We start from the raw sequence: 22,596 nt of genomic DNA, 5'->3' as shown, positions 1-22,596 counted from the left end.
CAATATCAAGGGATATCAAGAGCTGGATAAAGAGAAAAAAGGAAGCAGATGGCAGATACAGAGAACTGAAAATGGGGAAGCCCTTCAGGAGTATTTAAAGTGTGGTGGTCGGGAGGCTACTTAAAAAAATTAGGAGGACAAGAGGGGGCATGAAATATCACAAGAGGGGGCAAAAAAAATTATGTTACAAGGAAGAGGATAACCAGCAAAAGAGTGGGGCCCATTAGAGACCAAAATAGCAATCTGTACACAAGGCCGTAAATTAATTCTTAAATGGATACTTCTCAGCTATATTCACAAAAGGAGAAGTATGTTGTAGTTGGAGAATTCAGGGAGGTGAGCGGTGCAGTTATAGAACATGATATCGTTGAAAAGGAAGAGGCATAAAATGTCTCAGAACGCTGAAAGGTGGATACATCCCCAAGATCTATCTGTTCTACCTTATTCTGATCTGTGCACTGTACGCCCGGTTTAACTGTACAGTTGAACGATGCTTCCTTTCCATAGACACAGTTTGAGTGCACCGAACAGTTCATACAGAGTGGGGGCAGCCTGCTGCACAGTCAAAGATATATCACAGGCTGCTACGGGAGGCAAGGGAGGAGATTGCAGGGGTCCTTACAGATCTTTGCTGACCACAGGTGTGGTGTCAGATGATTGGACCACAGCATATGTGGTACTTTTACTTTGGAAGGACAGCAGGGATTGCCAGGTAATTACAGACCTGCGAGTCTAATGTCAGTGGCAGGAAAGTTATTCAAAAAATTCTGAGGGATAGGATTAATCTATATTTGGAAAGGCAGAGGTAATCAGCATGGTTTTGTTAGGGGGAGATCCCATCTGAACAATTATATATTTTGTAAAGGTAATAAAGTCATTGATTAGGGCAATGTGGTTGATGCAGTACAGTAGTGGACCCCTTGATCAATACTGCAGTGCAACTTCCTCTTTTGCATCCCCCCCATTTCCCACCTCTGTCATGCCCATGGATTCTATGTGTTGCCTTCATGGACCAGTAAGGCCTTTAACAAGGTTCCACATGGGATCCAGGGCAAGTTGACAGATTGGATCCAAAATTGTCTTTGTATTAGACTCAGAAAGAGATGTTGAATAATTGTTTCTTTTTGAGATTGGAAGCCTGTGGCCAGGGATTGGTGCTGGGATCCTCACTGTTGTTGTTAACATTAATGATCTGGATATGAATGCAGGAGGTATAATTAATAAGTTTGCGCATGACATGAAAGTTGCTGGTGTTGAGAGTAGGAGGATACCAGTAGGCTTGATATTGGTAAGATTGGATGATATTGGTAAGATTGGATGATATTGGTAAGATTGGCAGATCAAAGTCTGATACACTTTGGTAGGACTCATAAGGGTAGGACATACACAATGGATGTTTGGGTGCCAGAGACCATTGAAGAACAGAGGGATCTTCCGTGTACAATCCTTAAAGTGGCAGCACAGGTAGGTAAGGTGGTAAACAGAAGAAAACAGGAGCCAGAGTAGAACATCTATCCCCTAAAGTCTGTCCCACCATTCAATAGGATCATAGCTGATTTATGCTGGCCTCAACCCCTCTCCTGTGCCAGTTTCCCATTAGTTCTCATTCTTTTGAATTTATCTATCTCCATCTTAAATATTTCTAATGATCTGGCCTCCACCATCTTCCAGAGAATTCCAAGAGATTCACTACCCTCTGAGAGAAGAAATTTCTGTGGACCTCAAGTTTTTAAATGACCGGCCCCTTATCTTGTAAATTGGTGAAGAAGGCATGGAGGTACTTGCTTTCAGTAAACAGGATATAGAATATAAGAGCAAGAAGGTTATGGCTCATTGTTATAGGCCACAGCTGGAGCATGATGTACAGTTCTAGTCACCACACTGTTGGAAAGGACGTGATTGCTCTGGACATGGTGCAGTGGAGATTCACCAGGTTGTTACCTGGGATGGAGTGTTTCAATTATGAGGAGAAATTTGATAAGCTAGACTTATTTTCCTTGGAATGGAGGAGGCTGAGGAGAGACCTAATAGAAGTATACAAAGTTAATGGGGAGCATAGATAGGATAGGTGGAAACCTTTCCCCACGGTAGAAATATCTTAAAGTGGAGGATATACAGTAGATTTAGTGTAAGGGGTAAAAAGTTTAGAGGGGATCTGAGGAAGAATTTGTTCACCAGGAGGGTGGTTGGAATCTGGAATGCTCTGCATGAGTGCGTACTGGAGACGGGTGATCTCAGAACATTTAAGAGTTTCTAGGCAAGCACTTGAATTGTTGTGGCATAAAAGGCTACAGACTAAATGCTGTTAATTGGGATTAATATAGATAGGTACTTGATGGCCGGCATTGACATGGTGGGCCAAAGGGTCTGTTTCTCTGCTTTATGACTCTAATTGCCAGAAGACTAATCAGGCCGCTGTAGTGCACTTTGTAGATGGTGCACACTGCAGCCACGGTGCGTTGGTGCGAGAGGGAGTAAATATTTAAGATGGTGAACAAGGTTGAACATCAAGTAGTCTGCTTTGTTCTGGATAATGACAAGTTCTGGAGTGTTGTTAGATCTATCACCTACAGGCTGTTGGAAATTATTCCAGCAGTCACCAGACATGTGTCTTGAAGATGGAGTGAACCCTTCATGGCTACTCCATTTAAGGTACTGGTGAGTGGTACCTCGAACTATAGAGGATGCAACAGATGGTAATGCTGTTGAATGTCAAGAGGAGTTGGAGATAGTTAAACTCTCTTTAATTGGAGGTGGTTGTTTCCTGACACCTGCTTGGTGTGAATATTACCATTCATCATCCCAGGCCTGAATGCCATCCAGATCTGGCTGCACAGAGACACAGGTGGCTTATGACCTAGTTGCAAATAGAATTGAACACTGTGCAGTTGTCAACAAACGTCACCACGTCTGAATTTACGAAGGAGCTGAACCAGCTGAATTTATGAACCAGCTGAAGATGATTTGCTTGAGGGTACTGCGCAAGAAACTCTTATAGCCCGTGTGGTATGGGTAGAAAAAAAGTCTAATCTGGTCAAATGTAATCTGGCCATTTAGTGACCTATCTCTACCCTCAATCATTAACACATTGGTGGAGGGGATTGAAAGTGGCATCAAGCAGAATTTACTATACTCTGTTCATCAACGCTCAGTTTGGGCTCTGTCTGGATCATTCAGTACCGAATCTCATTTTGGCCTCGATCAAAACATTGACAGAGGAGCTGAATTCCGGAGGTGAAGTGGGAGCTACTGCCCGAACATCAAGGATCAGTTTGATTGGGGCATCAAGGAGCTCTAAAATAGTTGGGTGAGGGCAGGAGGGAGGAATGAGGAAAGGGCAGGAGAAACGTTCTGTCAGCTGGACACAAATAAAAATGGTTGTGGTTATGGGAGGCTATTTATCTGAGCCCTAGAGCCTTGCTGTAGGTGTTCCTTGAGGCAATACGCTTGGGCAAATAATTTTTGGACACAGGACATTCTTGGATACTTTTCAACCTTGCCCAAGATGACAGTGTTTTAACTTGTCTGGAAAGATTCGCAGCTGGTTCTGGAGCACAAATCTATCTTAAGCACCACTGCATAGCTATGAGGTTGAATGATCCTATAGCCTTTGTTGCAAACAGTGCAGTCATCTGTTGCTTCATATTATGTGGAGAGAATTGAATTTTTTTGCAGACTGGCCTGTTGATAGCAGGGTCCACAGGAAGAAGCCTACCAGGAAGGATAGGTCATTTGCCATTTTAGATGCTTCAACTTTGTCTTTTATATAGGACCCTAGTCAGACCCCATTTGGAGTACTGTGCTCAGTTCTAGTCACCTCACTACAGGAAGGATGTGGAAGCCATAGAAAGGGTGCAGAGGAGATTTACAAGGATGCTGCCTGGAATGTGGAGCATGCCTTATGAAAGCAGGTTGAGGGAACTCGGCCTTTTCTCCTTGGAGCGACGGAGGATGAGGGGGGACCTCATAGAGGTGTATAAGATGATGAGAGGCATTGATCAGGTAGATAGTCAAAGGCTTTTCCCCAGGGCTGAAATGGTGGCCACAAGAGGACATAGGTTTAAGGTGCTGGGGCGTAGGTATAGAGGAGATGTCAGAGGTAAGTTTTTTACTCAGAGAGTGGTGAGTGCGTGGAATGGGCTGCCAGCAACAGTGGTGGAAGCGGATAAGATAGGGTATTTTAGGAGACTTTTGGATAGGTACATGGAGCTGAGAAAAATAGAGGGCTATGTAATTTCTAAGATAGGGACATGTTCGGCACAGCTTTGTGGGCCAAAGGGCCTGAATTGTGCTGTAGGTTTTCTATATTTCTATGCTTCTATATTTTCCCATTGACTTCTGCCACCACAGTGGTTAGAAGTATTCGCCACCTGTTAATTATGTAGTTGCCCAACACCATTCATTTCTGGATGTGGTAGAACGGCAAAGTTTTGATCTGAATTGTTGGATGAGGTATTGCTTACGTCTGTCCATAGAATGCTGCCTTCACTGTTAGCTTAACAGTAGTTCTTTGCTGCAGCCTCACCAGATTGGCATTCCACACTGGGGAGACCAATCACAGCTTGAGTGACTACATAATACCTCCATTCAGTCCACTAGATTGACTGAGCTTCTTATCATCTGTCACTTTAATTCTCGATCACACGCTCTCTCTGGCATCAGCCTCTTACATTGTTCCAAAAATGTTCAGTGTAAGCACGGTAGCATTGCAGTTAGCGTAATGCTATTACAGCATCAGCGACCTGGGTTCAATTCCTGCTGCTGCCTGAAAGGAGTTTATACCTTCTCCCCGTGTCTGCTTGGGTTTCCTCCGGGTGCTCCGGTTTCCTCCCACATTCGAAAGACGTACAGGTTAGGAGCTGTGGGCATGCTATGTTGGTGCCAGAAGAGTGGCGACACTTGCGGGCTGCCCCCCAGCACATTCTTAACAACGCAAAAAGATGCATTTCACTGTGTGTTTCGATGTACATGTGACTAATAAATAAATACCTAAATATCTAAAATATCTATCTTGAGGAACAGTTCCTCACTTTGTGACTTGGATTGTCTGGATGTTAAATCCTTTGCTCCCACACCTGATATGGTACTGTCAGAAGATTTGTTCGAATCTAACACCTGCTTTCTGGCTGCTTAGCTTAACTAGAATATGGAGTATAATAAAATGTGTGTGTGTTTGTGTGTGTGTGTGTGTGTGTGTGTGTGTGTGCGCTTGCGCGCGCGTGCATGTGCACTGGGGTGGGGAGGGGGGTGCATGGGGGAAGGTGTATTGAACCAGGAACATGCTTACAATGCAATGTAAACAGGAGCATGGAATAATCTGTGTGCTGACCTTCCACTGTTGCATTGCAAGCACTACTCTGATTCTTTTTTTAAGCATGGGATTTCCTGGGAAGCAACTGCTGGCTCCCATTCCTGTTAAACCTCTGCCATCTGTTACTATGGTAAGTATCAGCTCATGCTGCTCCTTGTCGGTTGTCCTGAATACAAGCTATGACTGTCTGTCCTGTTCCAGGGAGCAGTGAGTGTTACTGGCCATGGCTGGGTTGTGTGAGGAAGAGCAGAAGGGAGGTGCTGCCCTGCTCAGCTTTCACCCATCTCCCCACCGGGCCCTGCTGTCACTTCTTCTCTAGCTCCATCTTTCAGTACCAGATCCTGACTGGGCTCGGAATTTCTGTAAATGGTGGATCTGCAGGGGCCAGTTCCTGTTCTCTCATTACAGTAGTAGTTGTATTGGGTTTTGGTTGCATGGGAGATTCTTGGGCTTCGTTTTGGGAAACATGGATGGTGATTGACACTATTGAGATTGAAGGGGAATCTTTGACCAGTTTTATTGCAGAGGAGGAACCAGGGTTTTGGAAGAAATGTAGAAGGCAGTAATCAAAACAGAAAGCGTTCTAAATACTCAGCAGGTCAGGAAACACAAGATACTGCAGATCTGGAGCAAAAGATAAACTGCTGGAAGAACTCACTGCTCAACCAGTGTCTGTGGAGGCAAAGGGATGGTCAACCTTTTGGGTTGGGACCCTGCATCAGGACTGAGAGGCCATCCCGAGCTCTCAATTGCATGCCATGCCACTTCAACTCCCTTTCCCATTCCTACACCGACCTGTCTGTCTGTCTGTCTTTCTTTCTCTCTCTGTCTCTCTCTCTCTCCCTCACCCCCGCCTTTCCCTCCTTCCTTCCAATCCACCCTCTGGTTCTCCCATTTTCATTCCCTTTTCCATATCCCCTCCCTCACCTATTTTCATCCCCCCACCCCCCCACCCCCACTTCTATCCACCTACTACCCACACACCACCCACTGACTCCCCGCCTCCCATCTGGTTCCATCTGCCCTTTATCTTTCCTCTGATGGTTCCCATTATCACCTTCATTACCTATCAGATTCTGGCACTGGCAGCCTTTCTGTTCCTGCTTATCACCGTACAGCATCTGTTTCCACCATACACCTCTTCCCCCCACCTGGCTCCATCTCCCTTTTTTTTCCCTTGTCCCTATCGCCCACTTGCCTCTGTCTTCCAACTTCACCCCTTGCCCTCCCCCACAGGGCTCAATCTGCCCGTCAACCTCGGTCTACCTCTCGCCTACCAGCCCCTGTCGCACCCTCTCCTCTTTATACTGGCTTTCTTCCCTCTCCACTCTCAGTCCTGATGCAGTGTCTCGACCCAAAATGTTGATGATTCCTTTCCCTACACAGTCCTGATACAGCTGTTCGACTCACTGAGTTCCTTCGGGAGTTTGTTTCTTGTTCCAGATTCTGACATCTACAGTCTCTTGTGCCTCTAAACTGTAGTTTTTCTATGGTTCTATGATTCTAGGCTTGGTCTTGCCGATGTGTTGGCCTCCCCTTCTAATTATGTATAAATTCCCTTTATTAAAGTTAGACACAGTTTTATTTGTGGAATCGTTTCTTGCTCTCAAGGTGAATACAAAATTCTATCATGCTATGTTAACTACTTGTAAGGGGATATTTTACTCCAGGGTTATTTATTGAACCTCGTTATCCATCACCAGATCCAAGATGGACTGTTCTCTGGTTGGCATTATAACAGATTGCTCTGGGAAACTATCTTGAATGCACCCTGTGAATTTGTTCTCATAGCTACCCTTTCCAACTCAATTAAGCCATAAATACTCCCATCCTTATTATACTATTTTTACACCCCCCTCCCATGATTTGTTTATTTATACCCTTTCCTACAGTGTGACCACTGTTTGAAGGTCTATGTAACACTCCTACTAATATCTTCTTTCTCTTGGTGTTTTCTAACTCTGCCCAAGTGGAGTCATTATGAGCCGAGATTGTCTCTCACAGCTATACTTAATTCATCTCGTATTAGCAGTGCTATCCTGCTACTTTTTCCTCTCCACCTCTTCTTCCAAATGAACTATTCATGCCACACACACAAAAAGAGCTGGAGGGACTCAGCAGGTCAGGCAGCATCTATGGAGGAAAATAAACAGGCGACGTTTTGGGTGACGACAGGTCAGACGGTGACCCGAAACACCGACTGTTTTTCCCTTCATAGATGCTACCTGACCTGCTGAGTTCCTCCAGCACTTTTTGTGTATTGCTCCAGATTCCAGCATCTGCAGAATCTCTTGTGTCTCTGAAATATTCATGCATATGTTTTCAGCTTTAATCTACTTGCATCCATGTCTCTGTAATGGCCATCAGATCATACCCATTCACCTCTATCTGTGCCATCAGTTCATGTATCTTATAATTAATGCTTTCTGCATGAAGACATAAAGCCTTTAGACTTGCCTTGTTGCCATTTTTAATTATCTCTTTTTTTTGTATTGTGGCTCAATCTGCTTCCTACCCATGACTTCCCTGTCTTCTGCTTGTGATTTCCACTGTTCTTTTTTCACCTGTTCTTGTATCTCCCTCTCTCGTCACCTTATTTTGATTGCCGATCCATTCTCTCTTCCCTTCCACTGTCTCCTCATCTTAAAATCTCTCACTATTCCCAAATCTGGTGACAGGTCATGGAATTTAAATGTAAGCCGTATCTCTCTCTTCAGACATTCCCTGACCTGAAACCTTAACTCTGTTTCTCTCCCTGTTGTTACTGCCTGACCAGCTGAGTATTTTCTATATGTTATGTTTTTATTACATTGTCACTATTTTCCTTCTGCAAGGTGATGTGTTAGAACAGAATATTTTTTAACCTATTCATTTGACATAAATATTACTGGCTAGGTCAGCATTTATTTTCTTTCCCTGGTTGTCTTCGAATTGAACAGCTTTCTGGATCATTTCAGAGGATGAATAAGAATCGATAAGACCATAAGATAGATAAGCAGAATTAGGCCATTCGGCCCATCAAGGCTGCTCCACCATTCAATCATGTCTGATCTTTCTTTCGACTCCATTCTCCCTCCTTCTCCCCATAATCCTTAACCCCCTTAACCAATCAAGAACCTATCAATCTCTGTCTTAAATACACCCAATTATTTGGCCTCCACAGCCCTCTGTGGCAACGAATTCGACAGTTTCACCACCCTCTGGCTGAAGAAATCCCCCCTCATCTCAGTTTTAAAGGGTTGTCATTTTATTCTGTGCCCTCGGATCCTAGACCATCCTACTAATGAAACATCCTCTCCATATCCAATCTACCCAAGCCTTTCAGTATCTGATGGGTTTCAATGAGATCCCTCGTCATCCTTCTGAACTCCACCGAGGACAGGCCCAGGGATATCAAACGCTCTTCATGTATTAAGCCTTTCATTCCTGGGATCATTCTTGTGAACCTCCCCTGGACCCTCTCCAGGGCCAGCACATCCTTCCTTAGATATGGGGCCCAAAATTGCTCACAATATTCCAATGCAGTCTGACCAACACCTTGTAAAGCCTCAGCAGTACATCTGTGCTTTTATGTTCTAATCCTCTTGAAATGAATGCTATCATTGCATTTACCTTCTTTACTACTGACTCAACCTGAATCAACCAGACTTTTTTTTAGATCCAGAGTCATGGATAGGACAGAGAGGGTAATGATGGTGGATTTCCTCCCTGGTGAACTGAATGAATTTGTTTGGCAGCCAGTGGTTTCATTAAATATTGCCCTGTCAAATTCTGTTGAAAGATGAGCGGGTAATAATAATACCACTGTCAAATTTGTCATTAGTGCCTTTGACCTCGGTTGTCTCAGCTTTGTGGGTGGGCCAGGAACCAGACTAATGCAGTTTGAGCAAATAATCGAGTAGAAACTAGAAGAGAGGGAAGTGCATTAAGTTTAATGAGCATTGAGAGAAATGGGGTGATGGCATGCAGCTTTAAGATTACCCTGGTTTTGTTACTGGAATTTAATACTGAATGTTTATGGAAACTTTAAATTTGTTCATGAATTGTGCCTGTATTGAAATTTCCAGTTTCTTTATGTCACATTTGATAGAAATTAAAATCTATTTTTTCTCCATCTGCTACATTTTTTTTGTTGATCGACTGTGAAAGAATTAATCAATTAAGAGCAGATCAGAACCTGTACTCTGACACTTTGATTTTTTATTTTAATTTAAAACTTTTTATAAACTATGTTGATTGTGAACAGCTGCTGTTGAAACCTCGGCATCAAGTTGTTCCCCTTTGCGTTTTGCTTGATAAACATCAGGATGGGTGGGGTTTGGAGCTGTGGGTGGGTGGCAGAAGAGGATACAGTGGTGGAGCAGCCAGCACCAATCTCTCAAATACCAAAGCTGACAGGAGTATTGACAGTTGGGGTCTCTCGAGGCCATTTCAGAAGGGCAGACAGACCGTGCTCTCATCACAGCCACCACTCCAGGGTCATTGTGCCTGAGAAGCTAAGCTGGAAGCTTATCACCGACACATGCCAACTGTCGTAATAGAGCTTGCAGGCACGTTGAGCAATTAGACCTGGTGACTGAACCTAAAGCAGCATTGGACTTCCAGTCAGCAGGGCCTTTCTGATGTCCTTTGGGAACACGTTTCCTTGAGCTAATTGGCGGTCCAAAAATGTAACAGATGATCTGTTTTCTTATGCAACCATTTACACATATCTCCTTAGCAACAGGGAAAGAAGGAAAAGGCAGGCATTTTTCTTCCCCTCCGTGGCAAATTTCCAAGGATACTAGATGTTGTCGGCCGCACTCATACAGCGACCTATAGGTCTTTTAGAGTGTGTTGTAACATAGGAGTGAAGGGGGGGGGTGAGGGTGGGAGGAAGGGAGATCTTATGAATGAAGGGAGATCTTGTTGCTGTGATCAAGACTGTGTGTTTGATTTTTAAAAAATCAGAAGGGAATTGGATAAATCATAGTGGGGACATTTCGGGGGCTATGCAGCATGAACGGGAGAGTGGATTAAGAAGGGCTTTGAAAGAATTGATGTTGGTAGAGTGAACTGTCCAATCCATTTCTGTGCTAGATGATCTTATATCAGATGAATAAAAAGGAATATTCTCCTCGAATGTTGAGTTGCCATGGAATACTGCAAGTAATGTCCATAAGAACCAGTCTTCAAAATGCTGTAATCTCTTTTGCACATCTGAGACACTATCTAGGCAGCTGGCAAAACTATTGGCTTTCCTTCACAGTGAAGTTTTCATCAGAAATTGAGCTGGAATATTTCCCTGTGCCTACATCCCTTTCAAGGATGCATTACTGAGAGGTGGGACTGGTTGCATTAATCTCACCTGAGCCAGCATGTATACATCTACGTGAAGCTGGGCTTCACCCTCAAAAGGAGCTGAAGAAGGAAAGCCCCTTTTTTCTTCTCCTCAAGATGACCTCGCCAACTACATCTGCCAAATAATCTGCATTCTTTGAACTATCTCGGATCCAAGTATATCCCTCCTTTAACTGTACACAGTAGTCCTGGTGTAGTCTCACCGATGACCTACGTAGTTGTGGCAAGACTTTCCAACTTCATTCCCTTAATAACAAAGGCAAACATTCCATTTGCCTCCCTAATTACATTCTGTAATTATTTGTTTTTGATTTAGTGACTATGTAGAAATCTGCAATTCCAATGGTATTGTGATACAGGTTCTGGGGCACTAGAGCCTGGCACACGGTAAGAAATTAAATGCTGCAACTTATTTCCTGCACATGGATATTCATGGTTCAGGTGAGAATTTGGTGATTGTCAGAGAGAAGGAGTGGAAATATTGGAAAACATTAACCCCTCCCTCCCCTCAACCAAACAACAACAGCAATGGTGTCAGGTCTTTCGTCACATTTTGCTCCATAAGATTTGAAATTGCACCCAAGATATGATTTTCACAGAGAGGGAAGCCTGGCCTTGCACTGACACCATCACTGATAAATCAGGAATCTTGCTTCCTGGGTAATATTGTCAGAAAAATTCTAGAAGCACTCAACAAGCCACGTAGCATCCATCGACAGAGAAATGGAGTCGACTGGATAAGTTCTGATGAAGGGTCATTGACCTGAAATGCTGACTGTTCCCCTCTACATGGTGTTGCCTGACCTGCTGAATAACTAAGGCACTTTCAATTATCGTTTCAGATTTTCAGCATCTGCGGTCTTCTGCTCTTGAATTATCAATGTTTGTGCAACCATTCGACAGCCCACTACAAAGACTTTGAGAACTTGCTGAACTATGTTTCTTGGCTGTTGTCTTTGCTGATGAATTTTGCTTATCTCTTCAGCAGTCCTAAAGTTCCATCATTCCTGAAAACTGGTTCAAACAAATCAGGTCAAATCGCTCTGGCTAATTCCATAGAAAACCAGCAATTGGCTTCTGCACCCATATGCTAGGGGGTGGGTTCCAGTCTTCCACACCTGTGCTCTGTGGTGTGGAAGTATGGAACGTGCTGGAGGTCAGATGGTGGCGCATTTGACACCTTCTTCTGCCAATGGGTTCAGCACTAAAGTGCAGTGTCCATTCTGTAAGGAACTGACCCAAGGGGATGGATACATTGCTCAGACACAAGAGATTCTGCAGATGCTGGAACCTGAAGCAACACACATATTGCTTATCTGGCCCCTTCACTTTACATCAGTTAACACAACCCCATTCATTTGAATGGAACTTCTGACCTCAATTTAAAAAGTCTCTTTACTTCGATGAGTAACACTGCTTTAATCAACTTACATAAGTTGAATGTGATCTCAAATGAATGGATTATTTTTTACTTTTTTTCCAATCTTTTGAATTATTTAAATATTTTCTAATGTTTCCAAATGTTTTTGATATTCAGAGACATTAAGAAAAATAGAAAAAGGTCTTCTGAAGTCATAGCAGTCAGAAGTCTATCAGAGTGGTCTAGTGGGCTGGGCTTTAGCTTCTTCCACCCTGTGGCGGACCACACTGACTCATGGAATGACCACACCATCTCATGGAATGGCCACGATAGCAAGGTCAGCAGGATCCTGGGTGCTATAGTGCTGCAAGAGATAAGTGCAACCAAAGGCATTCTGCAAGAGGCGAACACAGGGTGCAATCCGGGGCCAGCTTGATCCAACCCAGTGAGAATTTGTGATGAGAAAATAACAAGCCTACAGTGTTTATTTTCCATGGAGCCACTCAATTAGATAGAAAATCAGGGACTACAAATCAATACCATCTTCCCTTGACTTTGTTTTAAGTACTGCTCTTTGCCAGAAGCATCTAATTAGGAATTGGCCATCAAATTTTGTGATTTGTGGTAATAACTACATGTTCAGTGAAATAAGCAATGGAAAGTTCAATGGAGGTCTGAAATGACTGTGTAATATTAGTTGATAAATGCTTAATTGTTTCTTGTGCACTTTCTTCATTATTTCAGTTGGAGTATTAAACTGTACTTTGACATATCCTTCTCATAGACATTGAACATATTGTCACTCTATACAGTTTCTACTAAGCCTCTCTTTAGAGTTTATTTCCTGAAGATTAATGACTTAGTTTTCTATAGTAGAAAGTTCAAGTATTCAATCACACAATCAATTAAACTGAGGAAGCCCAAAGTTGTTTTACTTGATTAAAACGTGTGTGCGACAATAATCAGGAATTCTTTTCAACTAAATAAAACCATTGCAGCTACTAATATGATTCTCCACCATGCAATGTGACAGTCAGCACAAGAAAATCCATTCCAAAGATGTCAACAATTTCAGATGAATAACTTGTTTAGTTAATAGCTTTTAATTCTTGAATTATAACTCCATTTTATATATTTAGGCTACAGATCGTGAGAGGGATCCAATCACTTATCGTATTATTAACGGAGATCCACAGCAGGTCTTTAACATTACTCAGAGGTAAGAGGAAATAGATTTCTTTATTTAACAGCACATTTGTTACTTGTCTGAATTTGAATTTGTTGTTCGTCCTTGAATAATGGTGAGCAGCAATACCTTTGCTATTATGTTGTCAGTAACACTTGTACCAGTGAATGCCTTTGTTAAAGGTCCTGGCTCAAAAGTCTTGCTGGGAAGATTCACCCTGTCGAAACTTCCGGTGGTGGAACTCAGAAAGTCAGGTCGTGAAAGCATAAAGCAGACTTTATTGATTTCGTAATGAGGCACTTGCCAAAATAATTAACACTCATCTTGTTTTTTTTGCCTACACTTAAAGAAGTCAAAATTCTGCTTACAATCTGTCAAAACTATACAAGGCTCAGCCCTGATTCCATATTTTCAAAAGGAAGGATTTGCTTATTTAAAGCACAATCTCACTGGCTCTCCACTCTGCTTTGGAGCACCTGGATGACCGCAAGACATATGCTAGACTACTGTTTATCGAATGCAGTTCGGTGTTCAACACCATCATTCCCTCAGTACTAATAACCAAGCTTCAACACCTGGGCCTCTGTACCTCCCTCCGCAGCTGGATCCTTGACTTCCTTATTGAGAGACCACAGTCAGTGTGGATTGGTAATAACGTCTTCTCTGTACTGACTATCAACACAGGTGCATCTCAAGGATGTGTGCTTAGCCCACTGCTCTACTCTCTCTTTACACTCATGATTGTGTGGCTAATCACAGCTCAAATGCCATCTATAAGTTCACTGATGTCACTGCTGTTGGTCGAATCTCAGATGGCAATGAGGAGGCTTACAGGAGTGACATAGATCAGCTGGTTGAGTGGTGTCACAACAACAACCTCACACTCAACGTCAGCAAGACCAAGGAACTGATTGTGGAATTCAGGAAGGGGAAGTTGGGAGAACACACACCAGTAATCATTGAGGGCTCAGCGGTGGAAAGGGTGAGCAGCTTCAAGTTCCTGGGCATCAACATCTTGGAGGATCTATCCTGGGCCCAACACATTGATGCAATCATGGAGGACGCATGCCAGCGGCTCTGCTTTGTTAGGAGTTTGAGGAGATCTGGTATGTCACCAAAGACTCTTGCAAATTTGTATAGATGTACGGTGAAGAGCATTCTGACTAGTTGCATCACAGCCTGGTATGGAGCCTCCAATGCACAGGATCACAGGAAGCTGCACAGGGTTATAGAGTCAGCCAGCTCCATCACGGGCACAACCCTCCTCACCATTGAGGACATCTATAAGAGGCAGTGCCTCAAGAGGGCAGTATCCATCATTAAGGACAGGCACATGCCCTCTTCTCACTACTACCATCAGGGAGGAGGTACAGGAACCTGAATACCCATACTCAACAGTTCAGGAACAGCTTCTTCCCCTCTGCCATTAGATTTCTGAACAATCCATGAACCCATGAACACTACCTCATTATTCCATTTTTTTGCACTAATTATTTACTTCTGTAATTTATAGGTTTTTATGTCTTAGCACTGTACTGCTACCACAAAGCAACAAATTTCACGTCATATGTCTGATTTACCAAAGTAAAATATCTTTAGGTGTTTCACAATAACATTAACAAAATGTGACAGCAAACCACATTTGTCAATATTAAGACCAATAAGCAAATACTTGCTTTCAGAAGTAGGCTTCAAGGAATTTCTTAAGGAAAAGTGAGAGAGAAAGGAGATTTTCGATGAACATTCAAGAGATCAGGAACAAAGCATGATCACCTATAGTGGAGGGAGGAAAGGGAATGGCCATGAAAGGATATGAGAAGAAATTTTGGAATTTTAAAATCAAGTTATTACTCGACTGGGAGCCAGAGCAGGGAAAAAGCACCAAGGTGATGTATTAATGCGACTTGGTACATGATAGGATAGGGGCAGCAGAATTCCAGATGAGCTTAATTTTACAGAGGATGAAAGATGACAGCCTGATCAGAAAAACATAGGGAGTTAATAGAGAAGCACGAAAGGCAGGCATGAGAGCTTCAGCAGCAGGTGAGAAAGGGGCAGATTTTGCAGTTGTTATGGTCGCCTGAGTGTGGTAGAAATGAATTACAGGAAGAGTCTGGCTCAGTGTAAACCGATTGCCAGAGCCAGGGTATGAGTTTGTGTTGGGGAATGTGTACAGTGGGTTCAATCATCTCAATAGCATAGGCTGCAGTAGGTAAGTTCATCAGTTGTGTATCTGCTGTAGGTTCATCAGTGCAGAAACAGGGTTTTAACTCCTTTTTGATTATGGGAATAAAAAATGAAAATCGTTATAGAATGATCCTCAATATGTTAAGAATTGTGACACTTCAAAGTTTGATTTTAAGTAACATGCTATGAAACTCTATTCTTGGTAATTTGTGAGTAACATCAATTAATCAACCATGAAAGGTATATTGTTTTAAACACATAATTAATGCAGTAAAATCCTTCACATAGGAAAGTGTTTCCCAAGGTGGTCAGGTCAGCTGTGACTCCAGTCTTCTGAAAATCTAAGGCTCTTCTTCTATGGTTCCTCTTTTATTACCTTACCAGTTATGCACTCAAAAATACTATAAAACATCTAACAAACAAGATTTTCCTTTCATAAAACAATGTTAATTCTGTCTAATCATGTTGTGAAATTCTGAGTCCTGTTACCAGGGCCTTAATAATAGATCCTATTATTGTCCCTGCTCCTTATGTCACGCTAACTGACCTAAAGCTCCTGTGTTTGGTCTCCCTTATTTCCAAAACAGTGAGGTTACAGTTATTAATTTTCAAACCACGAAGACTGTTCTTGAAAATCTCAACACCTCTGGCCTTCAGGTCCAGGGAATTTGTCAGCTTTTAGTCCTGTTAATTGTTCCAGTAATTGCTCTTCATTAATATTAATTACTTGGTGTTTTTCACTCTCATCAGACCTTTGGTTACCCATAATTTCTAGTTATGTACTTTGTGTCCTCTACTGTAAAGAGAGAGACAAAATATTTGTTTAACATCTCTGCCAGTCCCTCATTCCTCTATATAATTTCTCCTATCTTTGTCATCCAGAAACTGATGCCTCCTTATCTACTTATAAAAGCCTTTGCAATCCTTTTTGTGTATCTTGATAGTTTATTCTCATTAACTATTTCTGTCTTTCTTTCAATTTCTTGATCACGTTTTGCTAATTTTTACAACCAACCAATCCAGCACTTGGTACTCCTTTCTGTCACATTTGAGATTCTTCTTTTAATCTAATACAATCCTTAACTCCTTCAATTACCTGTGGTAATAGAAACATAGAAAACCTACAGCACAATTCAGGCCCTTCAGCCCACAAAGCTGTGCCGAACACGTCCCTACCCTAGAAATTACTAGGCTTACCCATAGCCCTCTATCTTTTTCAACTCCATGTACCTATCCAAAATTCTCTTAAAAGACCCTATCGTATCTGCCTTCACCACCGTTGCCGGCAGCCCATTCCATGCACTCACCACTCTCTGAGTAAAAAACTTATCCCCGACATCTCCTCTATACCTACTCCCCAGCACCTTAAACCTATGTCCTCTTGTGGCAACTATTTCAGTCCTGGGAAAAAGCCTCTATCTACATGATCAATGCCTCTCATCATTTTACACACCTCTATCAGGTCCCCCCTCATCCTCCGTCGCTCCAAGGAGAAAAGGCCGAGTTCCCTCAACCTGTTTTCATAAGGCATGCTCCCCAATCCAGGCAGCATCCTTGTAAATCTCCTCTGCACCCCTTCCATAGAACCATAGAACAATACAGCACAATACAGGCCCTTCAGCCCACTAAGTTGTTCCGCCCTTCAAACCACACCTAAGACTATCTTCCTCTCACTTATCCCTTTATCTTAAATTCCTCCATATTCTTATCTAGCAATCTCTTGAACTTGACTAATGTATCAGCCTCCACCACCACCCCAGGCAGCGCATTCCATGCACCAACCATTCTCTGGGTGAAAAACCTCCCTCTGACGTCTCCCTTGAACTTCCCACCCATTACCTTAAAGCCATGTCCTCTTGTTTTGAGCATTGGTGCCCTGGGAAAGAGGCGCTGGCTGTCCACTCTATCTATTCCTCTTAATATCTTGTATACCTCTATCATGTCTCCCCTCATCCTCCTTCTCTCCAATGAGTAAATATCACATTTTCATTGGAGGCTCTATTCTTGCATAGAATTTATTGAGAATTCTATGCAAGAATAATTCTCAAAGAATATTGAGAATTCATTGAGAATTTTGAATTTTTCTTCGCATTTTCTTTACCAACATCATATATTAAATCTAATTTCCTAATCTACTCAACATAGTTCTAAAACTTCAGAAATTGTTTTTGTTTAAACTTAATACCTTAGCTTCAGACATAATAACATGAATATGGAAATACTATCATTGTTTCCTGAAGAATCCTTTACAATAAGATTGCTTATTAACCCTATCTTATTACATAATGCTAGATCTAAAATAGTTTTCTCCCTTATTGGTTCCTCTACATTATTATAGAAAAATGTCTTAATGCATTTTATCAACTCACCTTCCAACCTACTTTTGATAGTTTCCCAATCTGCCCAGGGTTATTGCAATATGCTTTTTATACACTCCTCTGATTTTCTGCTCTGTCTAATGTTATGATTACTGTTAAACAGGTCAGAACATACTGCCACCAGCAATTCGATCTTTTGTTACTTTGTAACTCTCCCCATACTTTCACCATATTCTGACCTAAGATTTCTTTCACCATTTCATTCTTTAATTTCAGTACTATCACACTTCCCTTTTCATTTGACTAAATTACTAAAGATTTAATACCTCAAATATTTAGTTTCCAACTTGAGTGGCTCTTGAACTGGGTCCAGTTAAGATCCTTTATTTCCATTTGTTAACTCATTTGCCTTTTTGTGGGTGCTTTGTGCAGTCTCATATGGCACTGTGAATGTTCCCTTGTTGTGACATTGTCATTAATGTTCTATTACTGCCAGTAAAATTCCATATCCTTGAAATTCGGTGGTGTTTGGGAAGATATGTGCTAAACCATTGTTGCATGGTGCAGGGGATCAAGGCAGAGTTGGAGGGCTCAAATTGGCGAGTTGGGACCTCAATTGGGGTCAGAAATAGGGGAAATGGAAAGTCAGGGTGATGGTTTCTTGGATAGATGGTCAGATTGGGAAGTTGGAGCCAAAACTTGAGTGGAGGAAGCAATGGGAATGATTGAATGCCTGTAGAGAGCAAATTGGAGAATCAGTGGTCATTTTTTGAACTGATGGCCATTGATGATTGGGAGTCAGGGGTGGTATTGGTTGGGGGTGGGGGGCAGCAGAATAGTGAGATGGTTGATTTGGGAAAGTTGATATGAGAAGTGGTGGGGGGGGATGATATGATAGGTGGTGTTGTTAGCACTGAACGGGAAAAGGTAAATGAGGGAGCAAACCTGGGTGGGGCATCCACTCTGCTCAGGGAGCAGAGCTATTAAAACAGGGTTTTTCCAAGAATGCTCAATAATGGCTGCACCCCAGATAACCATGACTTAATTTCCCAAGAAACTTCTGCCTCCCACATCACATTTCCAGCCTTACATTTAGTCTGTTTTAGCCTATTTCAACTTGTCCATGGTTTAGGTAGTCATCCTCAAATTATTTGTCAAGCTCCCATAAAAGACCCTCGTTCCTGGCTCTGTCCCTGTGGACCCACAGTAAATTGATCCTCCACATCCTTTTCCAAGCTGTTCTTTGACCACAGGAGATCCTTAACTCTACCACTGGACAAGTATTGCAGGGTGTTGAGGCATATGGGTATTGGGGATGAAAATGGACAAGGCAGATAATTAGCCATTATGTTATTGAATGACGCAGCAGGTTTGAGGGCACCATGAGCTCTACTTGTGCTCCTTTTTCTTATATTCAGGACATCTGTGTCACCACCACATTCCTTTTGCTCTATCACTTGAATGTTGCTGAGTACAACAATCTACCTCTCCTGCAGTCTTTGCTAGCGACAATAAGCACCTTGTATCTGTTGGACCAGGGAAATTGCTGAATCTTGTCCACCACTACATCTCAGTCACGGTCTCTTGCCCATAACTGCTGACCAAATCAAGGTCACCATCTAACTACCTTGTAGGTCAAAATGTCCTTTTAATTCTTCCCATACCCTGACGGCTCAATAAATTTGTGCCAAAGTTCTTCAAATTGCAATCTTTTGGTTTGGGCATGCTTGACTGAGATTGCACTGCTTTCTGCAAAACCCCAAATACTTGTGCATTTTTGGCAGTGCCTTCTCTGTCTCATGCAGTGAGACAGAAATATTAATTATATTTATTTAATTAAATTTGCATATAAATACCATAGATCTATTTTCATTTAATTAACTTACTGTGGCACCTCCTTCCCCCTCTGGACTAAATTCCATTTTGTATCAAATGTTCAACTTTCCCCACTGAACTCAGTTAACACAGTGATCTGAACCTGCTGACCACAGAACTGACGTGCCTTTTTTCACCATGCAAACATCAACTTTGGATCTTTGTGCAAAACACCCAGTGTGGAACAGGTTCTTTCATTTGTACAAGGGTTGCCACAATGCACAAGTGGAAATGGTAGTGCTGTTTTTCCTACCAGAAATAAAATTGACAGAAAAAAACGTGATCTCTAATCTAATGGGGAATAAATGTGCTGATGTTTAGTGGTAACGAACAAAGGAATATTTCTTGATGTTGCTTTCAACATAACAAGAAAAATATCCACCTTTCACATCAATATATGTTGGCGTCTTTTTTGTCTAATTTCATGCACATATTTTTTCCGAGGAAAAGTTAATTGAATCTCAGTTATCGAGGGAAAAAGTTGCAATACTACCTTGTGTGTATGGCATGTATTATATCGTGCATTAAGGGCATGAATTTGTTTTCAACACATTTCAAACTGGCTCCGAAATAGAGATTGAGTCAATGCATAATCAGAAACAAAAGTGCAGACACCCCATTCACAAAAATATAACCAAGTATGCTGAATTTGTTCTTTCTGCATAGAATAATAACAATTTTTGTGTGTGATATACAGTTTTATACACTGAAATTTGAAATGTCCTTAAAATTACAGTAATTCATTCTAAAATCTGGGTACACTTTGGCCTGTTTCTAAACTCAGTTGTTCTAATCTCTTAACTTTTTGCAGCATGTTTATTAAAACCATTTCTTGCATTTTATTTTCCCTAGCACTGGACTGTTAGTCTTAGAAAAATCATTAGACAGGGAGAGCACTGATCGATACATACTGATTGTCACGGCATCAGATGGCAAGCCTGATTCAGTAAGTCAATTAAATTCTTTGATTCACATTTGCAGCCATTCTGTTGTTCATATTGAAGTTATGGACTGAGAAATTCAATTGATTTACTTTTGTGCTATGCAATTGAAAATGCACTTTTTGCAGAGTGAAAGAACCATTTCTGGATCATTTTGCACCTCAGTGCAAGTTCAACTGGGCACTTAACTGTGATCATTCCATTTGCATTTCTGATGCAATTTCATAATTAGTTTGGTATCAAATTGTTAAGTGACAGCTCTGCACTACTTTGGAGCATTGCCTGGGAAGTGGGTCTGCATTGTCTGATGTAGCCATGATTTGTGATTCTTGGGCAACCATGCTTTCATTGCACAATGCCAGACTGAATCCCAAATAATGCAAAGCCTGTACTCAACTTTTAACTCCCACATTACTGAACCACTCATTTACTAGTCTCACCACACCCTACCGCTTCTCAAATCAGCCCAGGCCCCAATATCTGACATCTCCCACGATCTCTGGTTCCCTCAGTGCCTCCCCCCTTCCCCCGGCCCCATCTCATATTTCTGATGAAAGCCCTGATATAGATCCATCAACACTACAACCACCACCAACTCCCTTCCCTGCATAACCTGGCTGTTAATTTTAATGAGTCCTCAACCACCAGCCCTCTCTACTCTTCCCTCACCATTTCCACAGACCAAGCCTCTGCCCTGGACAGTGCATTTTCCTTTACAATTCTGCAGCAAGCAAAAGAATATGTGCAAAGGCGATAAATGCACTGGGCAATAAGCATATAACATAATTGTAACACTGCATTAGGATTTCCAGCCCATCAAGATTTATTCTGGCTTCTTGACATCAGTATTTTGCACAATTGTTAATTTATTTTTAACGTTACTGTCATTGTGGATGCACTATTTTTCCATGTTGATAGATCAGTAGTATTCAATTCTATTTCATTCCCTTCTACTCTGGCACTGACTTCCTCCTACACTGGCTGACGCTACTTAAGGAAGTGCAACTGGGTAAATTAGTAGATCTGTGCTCGTGGAGCATGGTTTCGCCGGACAGGAGTGCAGTTCGGAAAATTGAGGATTTAGTGTTTCAGACTAATTTCTGACATGTGATTGACACAAGAGCGGTAGGCACAATGTGACCACATTTAAGCTGCTGAGTGCACCTCCTTGAAGTAAAGCACCATTATTATTTATAATAAGTGGAATCCCTCTTCTACACAGGTATTGATCCAGCATCCGTTATGGTTTATCTATGTTAGTTTTATGAGAATAGATATATATTGAATAGAAATAAAAGTTCTCTTTGTCTTTTACCATAATTTACAGCATCAATTGTGCAAGATCTCTTCTAGCTTTGCTTTGTGACAAAAATGATATAAATTGAGCTAAGTTTTGTTTTGGTGATTATTGTAAACTCAGTGGCTTTGCTCATAAAGATTCACCTGCCAAGATCTTCCACCAAGCATTTTCCAACAGACGTTTATTGTTATAGTTTGCTTGACAATGCCTCAAACAGAGTTGAATACACAATTTGGAAATATACACAAATGTTGCATTGTACTGATGATTTCAGTTAACAAAAACATTTGGGTTTGAAGGTATTTAAATTCTGCTGTCTCAGTATCTTTGTTTTCTGGGATTTAGAAGAGAGCCTTTGATTCATTTGATTTTGGAGAATCTTATGAAGAAGGTAGTTAGAAAATTTACAGAGCAGGTCAGTTTAATTGGTTAAAGAGACTTAGCAGGATTGAGGAAAAATACAGTGTGTCAACCTAATCTCATTTATAGCATCAGTGACTCTGAGTCAGAAGGTTATGGGTTCAAATTCCACTGGAGACACTTGAGCAGATAATCTAACCTGATGTTTTTATGCAGTAAAGCGGAATGCAGTGCTTGTCTTTTGGATGAGACCCATCTGCTCTTGCAGGTGGGCATGCTAATAATCAGAAACCTGGAGAGTTTTTCTGGTTTCAGAGCCAACATTTATCTTTCAAACAACATCACAAGAATGGCATATCTGGCCGTTTATGTTTGTTGGAACCAGCTGTGTGCAAATAAACTGTTGTGTTTCCTATAT

At 41.8% G+C, this 22,596-nt stretch overlaps 1 protein-coding gene across 1 annotated transcript in view; it reads left to right on the top strand.

Moving 5' to 3' along the window:
- The window catches only part of pcdh15b (protocadherin-related 15b), a 564,355-nt gene that overhangs the window by 256,772 nt on the left and 284,987 nt on the right, over window positions 1-22,596 (top strand). Inside the window, exons 16-17 of the mRNA XM_052027763.1 lie at window positions 13,151-13,230; window positions 20,430-20,523. Coding sequence (XP_051883723.1) covers window positions 13,151-13,230; window positions 20,430-20,523 — 174 coding nt within the window. The remainder of the gene's footprint in view (window positions 1-13,150; window positions 13,231-20,429; window positions 20,524-22,596) is intronic.

The sequence above is a fragment of the Pristis pectinata genome, chromosome 12 (genome assembly GCF_009764475.1).
Source record: "Pristis pectinata isolate sPriPec2 chromosome 12, sPriPec2.1.pri, whole genome shotgun sequence".
Taxonomy (NCBI): domain Eukaryota; kingdom Metazoa; phylum Chordata; class Chondrichthyes; order Rhinopristiformes; family Pristidae; genus Pristis; species Pristis pectinata.
Note: the sequence above shows the minus strand (reverse complement) of the source record. Positions and strands in the feature narration are given on the sequence as shown.